Consider the following 20,459-nt stretch of genomic DNA (forward strand, 5'->3'; position numbering starts at 1 on the left):
ACTGACTCAATGAGAAATAGAAAATCTGAGCATACCTAGAACAAGTGAAGAGTTTGAATTAGTAAGCAAAACCCTCCCAACAAAGACAGGTCCAGGCAAGATGGCTTCCCTGGTGAATTCTACAAAACATTTAAAAATGGGCCAGGCTCGGTGGCTTACAGCTGTAATCCTAGCACTGTAATCCAAGGCAGGAGGATTGCTTGAGGCCAGGAGTTTGAGACATTCTCTACAAAAAAAAAAGAAAGAAAGAAAGAAAGAGAAATTCACATGGGCTTGGTGGCATGTGCCTGTATTCCCACCTACTCAGGAGGATGAGGCAGAAGGATTGTTTGAGAGTGCAGTGAGCTATTTTTTTTTTTTTTTTTTTTTTTTTGTGACAGGGTCTTGCTCTGTCACCCAGGCTGGAGTGCAGTGGTATAATCATAGCTCACTGTAACCTCGAACTCCTCCATCCTCAAGCCATCTTCCTATCCTCCTGCCTCAACCTCCCAAATAGCTGGGACTATAGGCACACTCCACCACACCAGCTAATTTTTAAATTTTTTATAGAGACAGGGGCATTGCTATGTTGCCCAGTCTGGTCTTGAACTCCTGGGCTCAAGTGATCTTCCATCTCAGCCTCCCAAATTACTGGGATTACAGGTGTGAGCTACTGTACCCAGTCTAGGTTTTGATTTTTAGGGCACCTAAATTAAGATAGAATCCTACTTTTAAACCTTTGCCAGAACAAGATTTTTTTATTATTTCTGATTTCTTCTTTTTCTCTGCTATTGGTGTCTGGGATGGAGTAAAGATGAGAATCCTGGCATTTTCTAAATTTTACATTTATCTTATATTAAATAGCATCCTTTATAGATAAAATTTATTCTTTGGGCAAAGCACCTAGCTATAAAGAAAGGTCTTGTTGAAATTTTGCAGCCGTTAGAGCTTTTTGAAAAGTTAGAACTGGAAAGTTCATGGACATAGTTCCAGCTTCCTCTCAAAAATGGCAGATGAGTCAAGAAAGTAAGTCAAGAGAACAGGTAAGGTGGGAAGGTGCTGGAATTTTGAAATCACAGATACCTGCTTCCTAAACTCACTGTGAGGGCAGTCACGATGGGACAGGGCTGCGTGCTGCCATCAGAGGGCGGCAGAGGCCAGGGAACGCGCAAGGACCCGTCAATGCTGCCGGCCAGAGATTTGATGGAGATAAGACTGGCATTTATAGGGCCCTGTTACAAGTTGGTCATTGTGCTGGGAACAATAAAAAAAAAAAAAAAAAAATTGTACAAAGTTCAAAGGCAGAGATCAGAGGCCAGAGCCAATGAAGAATGGAAAAGAGCTGAATTAAGAGGGCAGTTCTTCAGGGGAGCCAGGGAACACCCAGACATCGTGTCTGGAAGCACAAAAACAATACCAGAAATAAGTACTACAGCTCTGGGCCTGCCCTTGGCCAGGGCAGCTGGGTCATTGCCAGAGAATCAGGCGAGGCAGATTGCTAGGATCACTGAGGGTGAGTCAACTCACTTTACACCGATCAGAATTGAAATTCCTCCTCCCCTCTCCAGTAAACATTAAACTTTTTTGATAATTTTTGTGTCTTCTCCCAATATAAGAAATAAACACAATCACATGTTATAAGTTCCAGGCTCTTCCCACCATGCTAGATGTGTTGGCATTTTGATAATGTTCCACGCTTGCTTTTGCATCCAACCTTTGACCCTGACACTTGATAAGATTCTCTAACCAGGTGGTCCCTGATGTCACAGCTGCACCATGAGCACCAGATGCCTTGAGGTGGGGAGCCTCGTAGCCCAGCCTATATTTTGTTCTTCTGTGAAGATGCAGGTGATAGCCTCTGGACTCTCATTGCCCCTCTGTAAGGTGGGGCTTGCTCTCGCCCCAAGGCTAGTGACCATTCCTAACCCCTGTAACTCCCATTACAGCCAGGAACTTTGGGGCATCCATCAGATGTTCACTGATTGAACCTTTTCATTAAGAGGCTGGCTTGGTTTTGTGTTTTCACTTTTCTGTTTTTTTTTTTTCCTTAATTCTTCTCATTACTACACTACAAACTCACTTATATTTTGGCTTCTTCTTCTCCTCCTCCTCCTCCTTCTCCTTCTTCTTCTTCCTGTCTCACTGTGTCACCCAGGCTGGAGTGCAGTGGCGTGATCATGGCTCACTGCAGCCTTGCACTTCTGGCTCAAGTGATCCTCCTGCCTTGGCCTCTCAAAGTGCTGGGATTCCAGGGCTGAGCCACTGTGCCCAGCCTGTTTCATTTTTCTTAAAGAAGCTGAGCCCAGGAGTTTGAGGCTGTAGTGAGCAATGATTGCACCATTGCACTCCAGCCTGGGTGACAGAGTGAGACCTCGTCTCTAAAATAAAAATGTTTTTTTTTTCAAAAAATTTTTGCTAAAATGCACTCATCTTAGACCTTTCTCTGTGGACTTACGTGTTGACAGTGACCCAAGTTGACAGCTAGCCAAATTCTTCCTTTAGTCCTCTTCTGTGTTTTTCCCTTCCCCTTAGGAGTGAGGCTCTAGCACCAGATTTTCAGTGTCATCTAATAAATGCAGGTAGTGATTTCTGCTGCTTGGATAGGCCAGGTTCTGGTGACAGGTTCTAGGGACTTGAGTGATGCGTGGCTCAGACGGGTCCCTTTTATCCTTAGGCTGGGAGCCGCGGGGATAAAGCTGCCCCCATGGGTGGCTGAGCAGGGAGAAGCTTCTGGTTTCTTGGACAGGTGAATCCAGGGCCAACCCCCTCGGACCTACTGAATTAGACTCTGAGGGCGAGGCCTCTGAGCTGCGCTTTGATAGCTTCCCAGGTGGTTCTGGGATGGTGGTGCAGAAAGCACATCACTGAGCTGGCCTGGCGTTCCACTTCCCACTACGGGCGTTTGTTGCTAGAGCCTTTCCTCTTTGCTTTAGGAAAGTCAACTGGAGGGTCAGTTGGGGTTGGATAAATTCCGGAAGAGACCCGTCCCCGGTGGGGTATCAAGACGGTTTATGAGAGCAGGCAATCAGGGGAGATGCCGTCAGCAGAGAATTTAAGAACAGGAACAAAGCTGAATAACAGAGTGACAGTCGGTGAGCTTTCTGTCCCCACCATGCCCCAGCACTTCTACGCATCCTGCTCAGTGACAAAATACTCCTCCGGTTGGACTGACCGCCCACCACTGCCCCTTCCCAATCACGATGGACTCTTAAGTCTCCTTCGTTGTCCAGTGAGCAACGACTCTTTGTTGATTTCTTTTCAATGTTTTATTTTTCAAAATATACAATTTATTTAAATTTTTATCTCACAACTGTAGTTTTGTACATTTATTCCAAAATCTTTAAATAGCTCCATAGTAAACAGTACAAATCACAAGATCAGTCGAACTGCTTCTTTTTAGCTTTTACACTCAGCGAGTTTTTAAAAAGTTTCAAGTAGTAATGGTGTGTGGGTAAGAAGGACACAACATACCAGGAGGAAACAACTTTTTACATAAGCTCAACATGTGGGATTAGACAGGGCCAAAGAATATTTATATCGTTTATAAATAAGACCCTCTTCGGAACAGCGAGGGTTTTGGTTACGAGGAGGAAGGGCTGGGAACCTTGTCTGCCAGGGAGATAAGGCACTGCTGGGAGGGTCCTGAGTGGGGGGCGGGGGCCCACCTGTGCCAGGTGGAGGCCAAGAATGGCCAGGGACGGACAGGGTGGGGCTGCCACCAACAGAGAGGCCTCTTCCACCGCCCGTGGGGAGAAGTGTCGTGATTCTGGGGGCAGGGAGGGATGGCTAGAGAAGCTGGTGGTTCCTGCAGAAAGGGGCCAGGGCTCCCACCTGCCAGCCCGGGCCTGACAGCACAGGCAGGTGAGGGTTGGCCGTGTGAGCACTGATGCATGGCAGCCTGGAGCAGCTGGCAGTACAGCAGGCATTTGTGTTGGCAGCGGCCAGAGGGGCTGCCCTGGGGCCTGGGGGTGGCCTGTGGGAGGCTTCATGCTGTCTCCCCTTGTGAGAGTCCTTCCACCTCAGAGCCACCAAACTCTCCCCAGGAAGGGCAGGAGGGGAAGACGGGACCACAGGCCCCGTAGACCTACCCCTTGCTGTGAACACAGAGCTAGACCTCAAGCGGAGGCCCTTAGGGAGCCCGAGGCGCTAAGGCACAGGTGGGAAACAGGCATGGCCTCAGGGGTCAGTTTTCCTCATTCCCCTTGGGGTGGCTACCATTGGCCAAGTCCCAAAGCAGTCCTGTGGGCTCGGCTCTAGGCAAGGATGCTCCAGGAAAGGCCTGGTCCTGGGGGCCATCTGGCCACCAAGTGGGTGGGCCCCTCCTGGGGTGGGTTGGGAGGGCGGTCCTGACCCAGGGTCCCCTCCACACCTTCCACCAAGCCCCAAGCCTGACAGAGCCCATCCTGCTGGCAGAGCCAACCTTCTTAGCAGGGTCTGGATGTGGGGGGTAGGGGCCAAGCAGGGTCCAGGGCCAGGCTGGCGGCAGGACGGAAAGGCAGGAGTTGTCACTGTGTCTTCGAGTGAGGTTCCTCCAGGATGAGGGTGTGGAAAATATAATCCCACAATTTAGTACTGATGCCAAATCCTAGAAGGGGAGACAAATGGGGAGAAGTTGAGGCACTGTGGGAGCAGAGACAAACTTGCTTGGGAAGGGAGCCGGGGGAGGGCTAGCAGGTAGGGAAGATGTCACCATCTGTCCCTGGTGGACTTCCCAATGCCCAGGACCATCCTGGTAGAAGTCAAGGGCAGGCACCTGTGTTCCCAGTGCCCCCAGGATGTAGCTGGAATAACCCCACTTCCTTATCTGGCCTGGGTTCCTGGGATGCCTGGCCCCTGCCTGCCACTGCTCCCTCTCTCACCCTCTTCCCCCTCCTTGAGGGGACCAAGTTCATTCCTGCCTTAGGGCTTTGTACCAGTTGCTCCTGGACTGCTCTTTCCCCAGATAGTGGATGCTGACTTCTCTTCACTTGGGTCTCAACTCTGGCCGGGCTCAGTAGCTCACGCCTGTAATCCTAGCACTTTGGGAGGCCAAGGCAGGAAGGTTCCTTGAGCTCAGAGTTCGAGACCAGCCTGAGCAAGAGCGAGACCCCTGTCTCTACTGAAAATAGAAAAATTAGCCAGGCATCATGGTGCACACCTATAGTCCCAGCTACTCAGGAGGCTGAGGCAGGAGGATTGCTTGAGCCCAATAATTTGAGGTTGCTGTGAGCTATGACGACACCACTGCACTCTAGCCCAGGCGACAGAGAGAGACTCTGTCTCAAAAAAAAAAAAAAAAAAAAAATCTAAATTTCAGTGTAAAAACTGATCCTTGATTTAGTTACCAGAAAAATTTTAAGCATGTTTGGAACAACTTATGTATGTGAATCTACTTTTTTTTTTTTTTTTTTTTTTTTGAGACAGAGTCTTACTCTGTTGCCCGGGCTAGAGTGAGTGCCGTGGCGTCAGCCTAGCTCACAGCAACCTCAAACTCCTGGGCTCAAGCGATCCTCCTGCCTCAGCCTCCCGAGTAGCTGGGACTACAGGCATGCGCCACCATGCCCGGCTAATCGAATCTACTTTTTGATTGCAAATTTTATAGAATCTAGATATAGATCCAGTATTTGCAACAAAACTTTAGCATCTCAACGGAGATGTGCTGTAAGTGCAAAATACACCCTGGAGTTTGAAGACTTAGCATAAGAGAAAGAATGTGAGATATCTCATCAACGATTTTTAAATGTTGATTCCATGTTGAAATAATATTTTGGCTATGTTGGGTTAATATATTATTAAAATTCTTTTCATCCATTTATTATGACTTTTCCCTATGGCCACTAGAAACTTTAAAATCACGCACATGGCCTGCGCAATGTCTTACTGGACAGTGTGGGACCTGGACCCCCACCTCGGTGGTGCCTTGGATGTCACCTTGCTTTATTTTCTTTATGGCTTTCATCACTATCTGAAATTACCTTTGCCATTTATGGATTTCCTTGTCTGTCTCTGCACAGCCACCTGCACCAGCAGGTAAAACGGAGGGAGCCCTGTACGTACACCCAGTACCCAAGACAGCGTCTGGCCCCGAGTGGGCTCCATGGCAGTTGTCAAATAAATCAGTGGACAAACAAGGGAGGACGGGAGGCGGCGGGCCACCCTCACCTGACTTCTGATGTGAAAAGTGGTGCTTGACGTGGTAGGTCTTCATGCTGTACAGGTAGGAGCCTTTGTGCGGCGAGCCGAAGTGCAGGTAGTAATGGGTCATGTCGTAGAGCACGTAGCCCAGGAGGCCCCCTGCAAACACGGTGCCCCCCACTGCCTCGGGCAGGAGGAGCCGTAAGACTGTGTAGAGGAAGGCGATCACCAGAGAAGCTGGCACAGGGGGGAAGACCAGGCGGGAGTCGTCGAAGGGCGCCTGTGGACGGAGAGGCTCGTGCGTCAGAGGGCAGCCCTGGGCCCCGGGCCTGCCTGTGGTCACAACTTGCCCAGCCAGAGGCGCTCTCTGCAGAGGATGGGGCGGAACAGTCCAGACATCCCAGTGACAGGGCAGTGGCCTGCCGTGGGTAGGCTTGGCACTTGGGGAGCTTTGGGGAGCGCAGGTCACCATGCCCGAAAGACCTAGAGAGACTGTCCTGCTCCGCACGTGCAAGCCGGGATGGGCCCTGGCAAAGCACCCAGGGACACGGGGATGGGAGCGGCACGAGGCAGGACGGGCTGGGTGTGCTGATGGCTCAGAGCCTGCCTCGTGCTCAAGAGGCCACTTTGGCTGTGGAGTTGTTAGGTGCTAGACAGGAGCCCTGTGCCCCAATACCACGCCCGTGGCTAGAGGACAGGGCGCCTAGGCCGAGGCCTGATTCCGTGTGGGAGGACGGCACGGCAGAGGCTGGGGTGAAGGCACTGTCCAAGGTGGGATGACCCAGGAAGGGTTACTAGAGATGTTCTCTCCACCCCCACATCCAGACAGAAGGCCTTTTGGGTACAAGGGGTGTTGTCACAGTGAACCAGAGAACAAAAGAGCCAAGGGCTCCTGAGGTAAAATGTTAGGTACTGCTCGGTGAGCACTCTGAGAAGAGAGAGATCCTCTCTGGGCTGGAAGAGAAGAGAGGGAGAAGGCAGGCAGTAGCGAAACAGCCACACACTGGGTTGGGCCTCCGTCCCCTCAGACCAGGAGCAGCAGGACAAGTCAGGTGCTGGAAAACATCTCTCAGAAAAAGGAAGGGAAGGAGGAAGGGAGAGAGGGGGAGTGCTGTGTGTAGTGTTTGCTAATTCCTGTGGTGTAAATATTCCCTACCATGGCCAACGTCAAGTCACCGATGTGACATTACTTAAAGTGGAGCCGGGAAGTGCACGATGGCTCTCGTAGGCTGGTACGGGCTGGCTCCAGGCCACAGTTGGATCAGGACCCTCAGACAGATAGTTTTGGCGATCTGAGACTACGTTCTTGACTGGAGCCCAGGTGGCTAGGGGCCACACAGGCTCCTCTTGTCCTCACGGTGTGGCAGCAGGAGACTGGACACATTGGTGTGGGAGTGTCTCAGAAGAGGGAGCCTGAGACAGCCCGTGGGGTGTAGCCTAAGCAGGCCTCCGGAAGGTTCTTTTGTCCCCGGAGGATGGGCAAGTTAGCTGACGGGGTCCAGCAGATCTGAAAAGGTATCTCGAGTGGAGCAAAGGACATGGCAGTGGGTGCAGCGAGCCCTGGAGGGCAGAGGCCAGATGGGGCTGGACGTTGACCCAGAGGGGGGACCCTGGCCAGGCCTGGGCCGTGGTCCCTCTTAGAGCGTGCCTGAGTGACAGGCTGGCCCAGGACTGGACGCCACCCGATAGTGGCTGCCACAAAAGTCCCCTAGGATGCAGATCAACTCTGGGGAGAGCCAGGAAGGTGACGTGTCTGACCAGTCGGAGAGCTTTCCCTGGGGGCTGATAAAACTTGAACTGGGCTCCTTCAGATGAACCAGACTGAGTGGCCGGTGTGACCTGGGGCAAATTCCTTCGTTCCTTAATATCCTCAGTTTCCTGCTCTGGGGAATGGGGAGAACCACAGCACCATCTCCAGAAGGAAGCTCCGCTAGGACAAGGATTTTTATTGTTCTGTTCCATGATGTCTAGAACAGCGCCTGGCACTGAACATTCTCTGGGTGAACGAGCGGCCGGGAGATTAAAGAAGACGCACGAAGGGTGCAGACTGCCTGCTATTCACAACGCTGGCGCCCAGTCACCCTGTCCCTGCCTGGCTCAGATTAGGATGCCCGACCCTGCCACCTCTCTGAGCAGTGTCAAATGCCCCTGGTTTCCTGTTGCTCCCAACCCACACCCGGGTTCCCAGGAAGATCCGCAGCTGCCGGGAGCTGCACGTGCCGGCCCCGCCCGCTCACCTTGTGGTGCTGGCCGTGCATGACGAAGTGCAGCATGATGAGGTAATAGCTGTTGCTGGGGGGCTTCATGTGGAATAGGAAACGGTGGATGACGTACTCGACCAAGGTCCAGAAAAGCACGCCCAGCATGAAGAGGCCAGGGAACATGGACCCAGGTACCTGCACTGAGTACTCTGCAGGGCGGCAGAGAGAGGCGAGGTCAGGGCCGTGGCCTGGGCGCGGCAACGCCTGGTGGCTCCAAACGTCCCGCACAGCATTGTGGATGTGCTTTAAATGCTACTGAATTGTTCACTTTAAATGGTTAACTTTGTTATGTGAATCTCACCTCAATTAAGGAAATATACATAGATATATCGCTTGAGTGAGTCCATTGCTCTTAATCCACTGGTACCTTGTCACCTGGTGCCACCACGGCAGCATCAGCCTCTCACTGCCTCTTCCTGCCTCCACTCGCTGTTAAATCCCTTCTGTGGTGCCTCATGATCTTCAGGCAAAGTCCTGACCCCACAGTGCAGCACTCGCGGTCCCTGGAGACCTGACCCTGCCAGCCTTACCCCTGCCTCCTCTCCTGGTCCCCCTGCACTTGGGCCAAGCCAGACCACGTGTGGCTCTTTGGATGTGCTATGCGTTTCTCCCCCAGCTCTGTACTTCTGCTCGTGTTTCCTTCACTGGAATTCCCTCCCTGCCTTCCCTAGCCTTGGAGATTTGGCCCCAGAAGAAGCCTGTGCGGACGTTTTTTGTCGCCTCTAGCTGGGTACACAACCTCTCCTCTCCTTCCATCACGCTGCACCGCGCCTATGCTCTGCTCATTCGTTCCCTACTAGGTCACGAGCGTTTTATGGGCAGGGTCTGGGGCTTTCACTTTGTATCTCCAGTGATTAACACAGCAGACACTCAGGGACTCGTAGGGAGAATGGCAGGTAGGAGGCCTCTCTGATGGGCCATGCACAGATGAGATGTGATCCTTGCCCTTCCAAGGGCAGAACCAGGCCCAGAGGCAGGTGGCTTTGGGTTCAGTTAAGGGAGTGCTTCTGACGGGCTCCAGCCATATGCACACTGTGGGCAGGCCCAGGACGGATGACCACAGGTGGCTGCCGAGGAAGGGAGGAAGTCCAGGAAGGCAGAGAGGGAGAGGTGACCTTCCAGGCTCTTGGGACCGGGTTCTAGGCCAACCCCCATCCTGACACACGGTTCCAAATGAATCTCCATGCAATGAAAAGATTTTTCACACTTCACCTGGGAACTAACATGTGATGCAGCTGAGATTCAATCCCAGAGGATCCACCTCTCTCAAATCAGGTTTCAAGCTGGTCTGACATCTCTCATCTGTGGGGCCTGCCACGTCCCCATTTGGTACAAGATGCTTGCCTAACAGCTGGGCTGGTTTTGACTGCAAGTGGCCATTTGGCCTGGGCTGGGCTGCTCTGGTTGTCAAGAAACCCTGCTTCCAGGGAAGCCCTGAAACCCCCGGGGTCCTTCAAAACACTCTGGTGAAGTGCCAAGGGCACCGGCTTTGGATTTGCAGATCTGGGTTCAAATCCTGGCTCTGCACCACCTATGTGGTATAATTTTCTCAATGGTAAAATATACCACCCATCTTGACAAGCTGTTGTTAGGATGGAGGTAATATACTATCTGATTATATGATGAGTATATATTATATAATAAGAATAATAATACTCATAATAATAATACTCCTGGTATTTAACAAGTCGTTACTACAACTTCTAAACATAAGTCCAAATCCATCTGTCTCAGTTCCAACCAGCAGTCCTGCTCCTGTCCACCTCTGGATTCTCCTCACAGAGCTCTAGGGGGTCCCAGGTGAGGGAGGAGGAGTTTCCCAGCCCCCTGCCTGGCTGTCCCCTGCCCAAAGCCGAGGTGCCTTCCTTGCCACTCAGCTCTCTTGTCTGCAGGAAAAGGACAGCACACACAGGAGCACTCCCTAGCCACAGACTTTGGTCTTGACTTTGCAGGGGCGCCCATGACACCACCCCATTTGGGACCCACGTCCTCATCTAGGATGGTGCACAGCAACGGGGTGGCTGGCACTCCCCCTAATATGCCCTCAGGAACTGCTCTGGGGCCATCCTGAGTTTGCAGAACTCCCCTGGCGTTTCAAAGCATTTCCACGCACACATCTAGGAATGTCAGACTCGAACTGCTGTCTCTGTTCGGCTTCCACTGCCGCTTGGCACACTGACTCTTCGGCATTTATTCCAGCGTGTCTTTGTCCAGCAGCTGCATTGGGGCCCCGCCGAGTCTCCCCTCGCCTGGCTTTGTGGGCTCTTATTTTCTCTGCCTGCGGCTTGTGCCTTGCATGACAAGCTGGGGGATGAAGGAGGCACGTGGAGACATAGCTCTTGTGCCTCCACTGCTGGCATCATGGTGACAGGCTTACTAACCTCCTACACTGGACCTTTATATGACAGGCACATTTTAGCTCTCTGCAGGGGCCTGCAAAGCAGACAGAGCCCTCAAATCACCCTCCCCACCATGCAGAAAGTCCCCTCCTATAGGTCAAGCCTCCGCCCGCCCCCTCACCCCAGCATCACCCCTGTCTGCCCATCCGGCTGGAGCTGGTACTGAGTGGCATCTCGGGAGGAATCCGGCAGAGGGACCTGGGCCAAAGCTTCAGTGTCCCCTTCCCCCTCCGGCCGCCAGCCCTGGAGGCCCTGCCACTGTTTGTGATTGTTAGGGGAGTGCCGGCGGACAGTGGGCGATTCAGGGAGCAGGGCTCTGAGCAACAAGCCCCGTGCTGTGCCTGAGCTATTCAGCGTGGGCAGAAGAGGGTAACCTTGGCTCGTGGGGCCACTGCAGTAACCCTTGGTGACCAGGAGCAGCTCTGGGCTGGGATGGGGGGTGCTTCCCGCAGCTTGCCACCCCCCACTTGTCTTGGGTCAGGTGGGTAAACTGAAGCTCCTGACACCGTGACCCTAGCCCTCGCCCCCCAAAGCTCACCTGACAGGCATGGTACTCCTGGCACCTCCCTGGGGCAGGCTGTGCCCGGACAGACAGACAGACAGAACACCCAGGCAGACGGCTGCATCTCCGGGGCCAGCTGGCAGGTGGCCACACCTAAACCGGTGGCCACCCTGACTCAGTCCCATAGGCCCTTAGGATATTATCTCCTATCAGCCCCTCTCTATGTCCACTGCCCCCCAACTAGAAGCTGGGAGCACGTCATATCCTCATCCCAGCCACGTGACCCTGACACACTCACTCGGTATCCCTGAAGCTCCATTCCCTCAACTCCCAAAGGGGACAATGATAGGACCCTTCACAGGGGGCTGGTGGGAGGGACATATGAGGTGTCCCTGGAAAGCACGTGGCCTGGCACACGGCAAGTGCCTCACCGAGGTGAGTTTTTACTCCCAGTCTGGGGAGCCGCTGCATGGCCTGTGCCTCGGAGACCCTCTAGGACACCCCCAGGTCTCCCCCAGGCGCTCTGCTCATCCGTGCTGTAGTCACGGACCAGTCCGAGTCCAGCTCCCAGCTGTGCCCCCTGACGAAGTGACTTCATTTTCATTTAGTTTCTTGCAAAGAATCCCGGGTCATACATTTTCTGGTATTAGACTCAACAAGATGCCCTCTTTCTTTCTTTCTTTTTTTTTTTTTTTATTGCTACATCATCTGAGAAAACCATTTAGTTTCTGCTGATGTGTTGTTGGGTTTTGTATCCATCTTGGGGCTGGGTGGGAGTCTGACAAAGTGTTTCTTTTCTGCAGAGAGGCCTCACTTAGAGATGTCTGTGGTGTGGTTTGGGGGTTCTGTGCTCTCAGAAACTCAGCAGTGGGGAGGACACCGAGGTCTCCTGCCTCCAGGACCCAGGCAAGCAAGTCGGGAGGCGACCTGGAGTTACCTGTCGTGAAGGACGTGAAGAGTCGGACGTTGCCCTGGGCCAGGATGTGGTAGTAGGACCAGCTGAGGTACAGCATCAGGGGCAACCAGACGATGGGGACACTGTACCTGCAGGAGGGCCGTCAGGGTGAGAGGGACACACGCACAGGGGCTTGACAGGGTCCAGCTTTCCTCAACTGGAAGGGGGACAAGATGACACCAAAGCACATGCAGAAAGCATATGGAGACCCGGGGTAAAGGGACGCGGGTGTGGGGGATGGGGAAGCCAGTCCGTCCATCTCCTGTCTCCGAGAGGAGTTACCGGCAGAAAAGAACTGTGTCCCCGTGGCTACTGACACTAGGCAACCAGACAGAAGGATGCTGACCACTTGTGGCAGAGGAGCAAAATGGCAGGCAAAATTGTTCCCACGGACGTTAGAGGTTAGAAACGTATCACAGGAGTTGGGAATAAACCAGGGGTGGCATCCAAAGAGGTTTCTGGCTACACATTGCCTGTCACCCACCCAAAACCATGTATAGGAATCAATTATGCCTATCGCATGTTTCACCCTCCCCAAGAACTTACAGCACAGCCCTGGGCTCTGGGGAGAGACCCAGTTGCCCCTTCCCCTTCCATATCTGATTGGCACCATCAGGAGAGGGACAGCCTGCCACAGGCTCAGGGAGCAGCTCACCAAACAGTCCTGGAGAGGGACTCAACGAAGTCTGAGTGGAAGAGGCGGATGGGTCTGGTCACCGGCTGGTGGACCCACTCGTCATACTTCTCTCCCAAGTGGCCCACCTGCCACACGAGAGGTTTTTGCCAGTCTACCAGGTCCTGCAAGAGACAAAGTCAAGTGGACACTTGATATTCATATCTTCCCATGTTCACTCTCCCATTTCCTGGTTATAGTATCCTAATCCCCACCCCCCACCTCAGCTCATGTGGTCTATGTGGGACACCCACCCTCTTGCTTTAGGGGTGCAGAACTGACCGGGCTGCTCACCCCAGCCCCCTGGCCACAGCAGTGGGATCCAGTGCAGGCTCAGGACCCAAGCTGGTGCAATGAGCCATCAGACACCCTCTCTTCCTGCTAGAGTTGCTAAGTTGGCAGGTTTGAGCCTAGAGTTGCTAGCGGAGCCTGCCTGAGGTCTCAGCCAGCACACAGAATGGCCAAGCCAAGACCCAGAGAGCCAGAATCCTGGTGATAATACCTGAGTACCCAGATTCAGCCACACCTGAAGCTTGAAGCCTTTCCCAGGACTCTTTAGGTGAAGGAGGCCACACATTCTGTATCAGGCCCTTTTCCCACCATCTTCTTGGTGTTGGGCTGGGTAATTTATTCATTCATCCATTCAAACAATCATTTATTCAACAATTGGTTTTATATTAATATTTCATATATTAATATTCATGTATATATGTGCTAGGCACTGAGAAGATTCAACAGGAACAAAAGAGACCGTCTTTGTTCCATATTGCTTAGTGCTTAATCAGAGTTTAGACTCTGGAGTCAGGCCTGGGTACAAATCCTGGCTCCATCACTTACTGTGTGACCTTAGGAAAATTACTTAACCTCTTCAAGCCTCAGTTTCCCCAGCTATAAAGTGGAAGAAATAATAACTAGCTACATCAAGTGATCAGCAAGATGTGGCATGCTAACAAGATAGTTTAGTGGCGATTCAGGGCAGACTGAGGCCCAGAGAAAGAATAATTGGTACAAATCCCCAGGTCCAGGGTAGGCAAGGGCTTTGCAGAGGACCTAGGGTTTGGGTTGGAGCTCATACAACATGGAGGACTTGGCGGGGGTGGGGAGGGGAAGGGACAGAGGGTAGTGTGGGCACAGACATAAAGTTGAGAGCAACGGTGGCCCATTTGGCGACTTGATACTGCTCTGTGGACAGCAGGAGGAAATCTGCTGAGGACTTTGACCACAGAACACCCTGAACCAGGCCCAGGAGTTGGTGCTTCATTCTCTAGGCCAGCTGTCTGCAAGGCAGTGATGTATGTGTTCCCCAGCAGTATTCACAGGCTGATCCTGGAGGCAGGGAGAAAATATTGGAGATCCTATTTCTATTTTTCTATTTGTGTTTGTGATATATTCATCTTATTTTTCCCCCACATACAGGGTCTCACTATGTTGCCCAGTCTGGACTCAAACTCCTAGGCTCAAGTGATCCTCCTGTCTGAGCCTCCCAAGTAGCTGAGACTAAGATGCATGGGTTCCCGGTTTTACCTCACCTTTAAATTACACTCAAACGTGCTCTAATGCACAGAATACAAGAGTACATTAGCACATGCAAATACTTTATAGATAATTAAAATGGAGCCACTCCAGGAGCAGTAGCTCTCACCTGTAATACTAGCACTTTGGGAGGCTGAGTCAGGAGGATTGCTTGAGGCCAGGGGTTTGAGACCAGCCTGAGCAACATAGTGAGACTCCATCTCTACAAAAAATAGAAAAGTTAGCCAGGCGTGGTGGTGCATCCCTGTAGTCCCAGCTACTCAGGAGGCTGCAGCAAGACGATTGCTTGAGCCCAGGAGTTTGAGGTTGTAGTGAGCTATGATAATGCCATTGCATACTAACCCGGACACAGAGCAAGACCTTGTCTCAAAAGAAACAAAGCACATATAATGGAGAATGTGCTCAAAAAGTTTTACTGACAGGGATGTAAGATTAGAAAAGTTTGGAGGCCGCAGCTGTAGGCAATGGGAAGCCCCTGAAGATTTCCAATGAGTCAGTGTATTGAAGAAGATTAATCTGGACCCAAATTAGTAAAGAACAGTGAACTTGCAGTCCGAGGACCACCTTCAAAGCTTGGCTCTGCCATTTATCGGCTGTGGGACCCTGGGCAGGTGTCTGTACCTCTCAGAGCCTCTTAGCTCTCTTATCTGTGAAGCCACCCACCACCCATAATGGAGTGAGGATGAGGGTGCTGCATGGTGGGTGCTCCACCTCCAGTACAAGGGAGCTCTCGCTTTGGGTGGAAGGGGTGGGAGTGGCAGCAAGGAGTGGGGAGGGTGAAGGGCTATAAGTGGAGGAAGAGCATGCAAGCCTGGGACAAAGAGCCAGCGCTGATTCTGGAAACCTGCTTTCCCGTGGCCCTGGCTGGAATCTCATCCTCGCACAGGCCTCCCTGCCAGAGCTGGCTCAGCCCCAGCAAGTCTTCCAGAAACCAGCCTTCATGAGCTCCCAGCTCCTCTGGATGTGAAGCTAGTCTCCACCACAGCCTTGGGGCAGGGGCGAGGGGGTTCCAGAGCAACCAGGCAAGGCCACCAGGCACTCTCCCTTTGTCTGTGCCCAGAGTGAAAGGCCCAAGAAGCTTGTGGCTCTAGTCATGTGAATTTGGCAGGTTCCAGGTGCTGGCTGCTTTCTAGTGGAGTGTGGGGAGGGGAGGGTAGGGAAGGTCACTTCCTGCTTCTCCAGGTCAGCCTGGAGCCATCGTGCCCCAGCACCAAGTCAGGCAACCGCCCAAACCCCGCCCAGTCACTGCCCCTTCCTGACCCCAGCCTCCTTGACCTCAGCCCTAGGTCTAGCAGCAAACGGGTTCACTGGATGCGTGCGGTCTCATTCCTTCCATTCCTCCACTCCAGGTTTCCACACAGACACACACACACACACACACACACACACAACAGCACTACCAGGAAGAAGAACTAGAGGAACTAGCTCTCAGCCTGTGTTTACACCTTATCTTGCAGCAGCCTGCAGAGCCCCACCTTAGAAGCTGGGCCAGGGTCACGGGGAGCACTTGAGGCTTTGTCCCAACTGCAGTAACACTGACAGCTGACACTCACGGAGCACAGGTCATGGGCCAAGCATGATTCTAGACACCTGACATGGATTCAGTCATTTGAACCTCACCATACCCCTGGCTAGGTAGGCACTCTATAATGGTCATTTTGTAGATGGAGAAACCAAGGCTGACTAACCTGCCTGAGGTCACCCAGTTATGTCTCCTTGATGAGTTGGCCCCTTCACCATTGGGAAACAGCCATCGTGGTCCCTGATAATACTCCTTGTTCTGAAGTCCATTTTGATAATAATGGAACCAATCAGCTCCCTGAAGCTTGGCGTGTGCCTGGTCTTTTCCACTCTTTGGCTTTCAACCTGTGTGTGTCTTTACATTTAAAGCGCAACTCTTGCAGGCAGCATATATTTGGGTCTTCTTTTTTTTTTTTTTTTTTCAAATCTACCCAGACAATCTTTGCCTTTTAATTGAAGCGTTTAGTCTATTTACACTTATTGTTGGAGTAGGTCTACCCTTGTGATAGTTTCCATTTCTCTCCTCTGTTCCTCCTTTGTCTTGTTTGCATTAACTATTTTAAAATCCTCTATCAGCTTTTTAGCTATGGCTTTTTGTATTTTACCCATAGTTGTTCCTCTAAGAATGATAATATGCATCCTTATCACTATCTTGAACGAAATCCCTGGTTTTTACATGTCCCACTTTTGCATGCTACATACAACACCTTTCTGATTACGTTTCACTTAATTTAGACTTCGCTCCCTTTGACGATGAATGTTTCTAGCTATAGCACAGGGATGCAGCCAGGAGGGCCCCTCTCTCAGCCTAGTGGTGGTTTGTGCAAATTTTTATCTATTGATCCACTTTGCCTTTATTTTGTTAAACAAGGAGAAAACAGCATATGATTCATAAGTTTAATTCAGTTGAGACACAAGAAGAAGTGTCTAGGTAAGCAACAAGCAGGGACTCTTGCCTAAATCTCATACCGTGTTGTGAAAGTAACAGAACAAAATGAGGGAGCAGGTATGAGAAACTGGAACTAGACTGCAGACGGGGTGTTTACAGGTGTAGTGGGAATGGAGCCCCCAACATAGGTGTCTGCTGTTTGATGTCCTGTTGCCAATATGACCTTTGGACATGATTCAGTTACTCCTTGGGAAGACCAGTGGGTACCGGCCACCTGTACAAATGGTGGGCTTGCTGTCTAGAGTCAGTCCCAAGGCTGCCTCTGGTCCACCTGTGGCCTTGGAAGGCCTTAAACCCAAGTTCCATAATCAGCCCACATTGCATCTCCATAAGGCAGCCCACCATGGTGCCCAGGGAAGATCAACTCAGAGGAATCCCAGGAAGTCCTTGCTCTCCCCGTCAAATCCCTCCCTCTATCCTCAAAGGCCAACACCTGTAATTCTACCATTGGGGCCTTGTCCTGTTGTTCCAGGGGAAGTAAAGTGAGCCTCCCATATAAGTGCAGAAATCCAGGCATGCTGACCTCCTCCCCATTTTATGGATGAGAATACTGAGGCCCAAGAGGTCAAGTGACCCTTGAGATGGGGTTGGTTGGTCCTGGAGTGGGAACTTCCCTTCCCCCTTCCTGCAGCTTATAGCGCCCTTCACACAGTTTCCCAAGAACTGGGACATTCACCCTGTGTGCTCAGCCTTGGTTTTAGGCAGTACATGCACTGATAGGGTGTCCTTTTCCAATTCCCTTGCAGTCCTGATCACTGAAAGAGAAAGTCTCAGCTGGGTGCTAATGGGTTCAAGGCCTCTCATTTGCTGGTCATTTCCAGCATGGCAGCTGGCTGGGACCTGGTTTTGAGAGGGGAGGACGGCAGATGACTGCTTAGGACCCAGCCAGATGGGATCTCATTTCCTACTCTTCCTGGCCAAAGACCCCTGGGCCCCTTAGCCCTCCCTCACACATGGCTCTCTTCTTCCCAGCTGGCGCCTGGCCCTGGCCCCGCCCTCCCTTACTTCCTAAGGCTTGGGGGACACAGGGAAGGCCTGGGCAAAGGTCTGTGGCCTCTGTAGGAGGCTGGGGGGTGGGCGGGAAGAAGGGGAGAACAGATCATGCCTCCAGTTCCCAGGCATCTAGGGCTCCCACGGCTACCGTCACAATAGCAAATTCTCCTTTTACAGCTGTGGAAGCTGTTGCTCAGAGAGGGCAAGCCTAGCGCTTGGGATTGCCCAGCTCTGGAATGAGCAGTGTGTTGGGGGTGGATGGGGTCCTTTGGTGATTCAAAGACCCAAGCAACAGGCTGGGCCCCAGAATCGGATGCAAGTTGGGGTGAATTTGGCGTTAGCACCTTGTGCCCCTCCCCCCAGCTCTGCCCCTGCCCCAAAGAGAGTGGGGAGGGCCTCTCTCGGGCTATGCCAGGAATGCAGCTTGCAGCAGCTCCCAGGGGGAAAGGGCAGCCTGCTGCCCAGATGGTGGGCGGATGGGCTACTGCCAGGGTGGGGAGGGGGCCTCCTCTCCTTCCTTCCTCCTCCCAGGTTCCCCTCTCTCTGGGCAGCACAGGGTCCAGGTGACACAGGACACCTTCCTGGGGCAGCCTAGCCTAGGAATGGTGTGTTCAGAATCTGCTTCTCCCCAGTGTGGCAAATGTGGGCAGAGGGGACAGCTGCACGATGCCTGCGGCTCCTCCCACCACCACGGCCATGAGCTAAAGCAATTGTTTAAAGCAATGTCCACCCAAAGCCCAGAGCTCCAGGGCAGCTTTCCTAGCCAGAGAGGAGGAGGATGTGCTTCCAACCAGTGGGGCCAATGGGGAGCAGAGTAAGGACAAGAAGTTCAACAAGAATCTTGGTGACAATTTTCTGTGCCCTATTGCTGGTCAGCCTACGGCCTAATATCCATGAACCTTCATAACCCTTAATTTTGAGAGATGGGGCCTGAGTGGACCTCATTTCCCAGATTAGGAGCAGGGTCAGATGCTCAGCCGTAGAGTCTGCAGCAGGGCCTTCACCCAAGCATCCAGCTCAGAGCTCAGGCCCTTATGCCCGGCCAGGAGGCCTCCCACCAGCCGAATCAGGATCCCCGTGGCTGTGACTTTCGTAGCAAAGAGGCTTTGCGGAACCCCAGCGCAGCGTCCAGTAAGTGGGGTGGGGACAGGGCCCTGAGTGGCCTTGCAGGGGCAGCTGGAGGCCTGGCCCTCTCAGTCTGCCTGGGACAAGCCCAGGCCCACAGAGGTGGTTCTGCACCACCTGCCCCCAACCCCACCCCACAACCCATCCCTTAGCCGGGCACGTGAGGCTGGGGCGTGGCTTTAGCTCACCCCATGGGTGCTCAGGCCAATGACAGTGACAGGGAGTGGGGAGTGCAGAAAGACAGCCGAGTGCTGTGCAGAACGCCAGCATGACCTTGGCCTTGGGGCTGAAGACCAGCATGGGTGCCCGCCCTGGGCCCCATCCTACAACCAGGTGGGGCTGTCATTCCCTTGCACCACACTTTATCATGCCCTCTGTATGCACCACCAGACCCTTCTCCCCACCCACGCAATAAGATGGAGGGAACAATGTTCTCCATCTCACTAGCGCCGGTGATGGTCGCCCCGTGGCATCTCTTGCCTCTCAGCCTGCCCTGTCCACTGCCCTCCCAGGGTGTCCTCGAGACCCATGGATGCAGAGGGCAGTGCCCGGTCTACCTGCCTGCTGCCTGGTTTCTGCCCTGGGGTGTTTTTTGAGCACTGTCGAGCTCCGGGCAAGGAGGCAAGCAGAGAGGAGACTCGGGGACCCTACACCCAGAGAACACAGTCTTGGGGGGGGGCCGTGGATGCTGGGTTGTCCAGGCCCCACTCTGGGGGAGGGGTTGCTGGGAGAAAGGAGGCACAATGGGGCTCGAGGTGGCTGGGGAGGCAGAGTGCCCAGCAGGAAGCCAGGCCAGCACCCTCAGCGCCAGGGTCGGTCCTTCCCCAGAGGCGGGGTGGCCAAGAGGGCCCTTGTGCCGATGTGGGTGCTGTTTTCTCTAGTTCTCAGCAACTTATCTGGGCCCTTTCATGAAAGGGTAAAACCCTGTGGCCGTCACAATAACTCTGCCAGGCTCAGGGGACCCTTGGCGCAGCCCTTGATGTCAGGGGTGTGTGTCAGGCAGGGGACAGGGACTCTGGGGAGCCGACTTCTGCATTTGGTCTGTGACACACCTGACCAGGTGCTTCTACCTGTCTCCTGAGGGAAGAGGGTGGCCACACCCACTGACAGCCTCGTGGAGCTCGAAGGAAGCAGGCTGGGCTGCAGCCTGGCTCAGCCGGGGAAGGCTGGGGAAGAGGATGCCGCCGGCTTTGGAGACATCTCCCTCCCTTCTGCCACCCCCTCTCCCGGTCACACCTCAGGGTCTTATTCCTGGTCAGCTGTCAGTGTGGAAGGTTCCAGAACATGCAGCGGAGAGCAGCAGAGGGCCGCTAACCTGTGGCCAGAAGTGACTTTGGACAAGAGAAGACTTAGCTCTTCCTCATCAGTTAAATCAGGATAATTAGTTGTGTTTTCAGCAGGATGAACTCAGACAGTAGATAATACCTTCAAAGTACTGGGCATGCGCAGTAAGGG

General features: G+C 52.9%; 1 protein-coding gene across 2 annotated transcripts in view; it reads right to left on the reverse strand.

Annotated features, from left to right (window-relative positions):
• Positions 1–3,640: 3,640 nt before the first annotated feature.
• Positions 3,641–20,459, reverse strand: part of FA2H (fatty acid 2-hydroxylase) — a 46,110-nt gene continuing 29,291 nt past the window's right edge. For both annotated transcript variants that reach the window (XM_069456383.1, XM_069456384.1), the window contains exons 3-7: positions 12,866–13,008; positions 12,193–12,299; positions 8,331–8,503; positions 6,121–6,373; positions 3,641–4,564 (exon numbers count right to left, since the gene is read on the reverse strand). In XM_069456383.1, coding sequence (XP_069312484.1) covers positions 4,485–4,564; positions 6,121–6,373; positions 8,331–8,503; positions 12,193–12,299; positions 12,866–13,008 — 756 coding nt within the window. In that variant the 3' untranslated portion in view covers positions 3,641–4,484. The remainder of the gene's footprint in view (positions 4,565–6,120; positions 6,374–8,330; positions 8,504–12,192; positions 12,300–12,865; positions 13,009–20,459) is intronic.

The sequence above is a fragment of the Eulemur rufifrons genome, chromosome 23 (assembly GCF_041146395.1).
Source record: "Eulemur rufifrons isolate Redbay chromosome 23, OSU_ERuf_1, whole genome shotgun sequence".
NCBI lineage: Eukaryota > Metazoa > Chordata > Mammalia > Primates > Lemuridae > Eulemur > Eulemur rufifrons.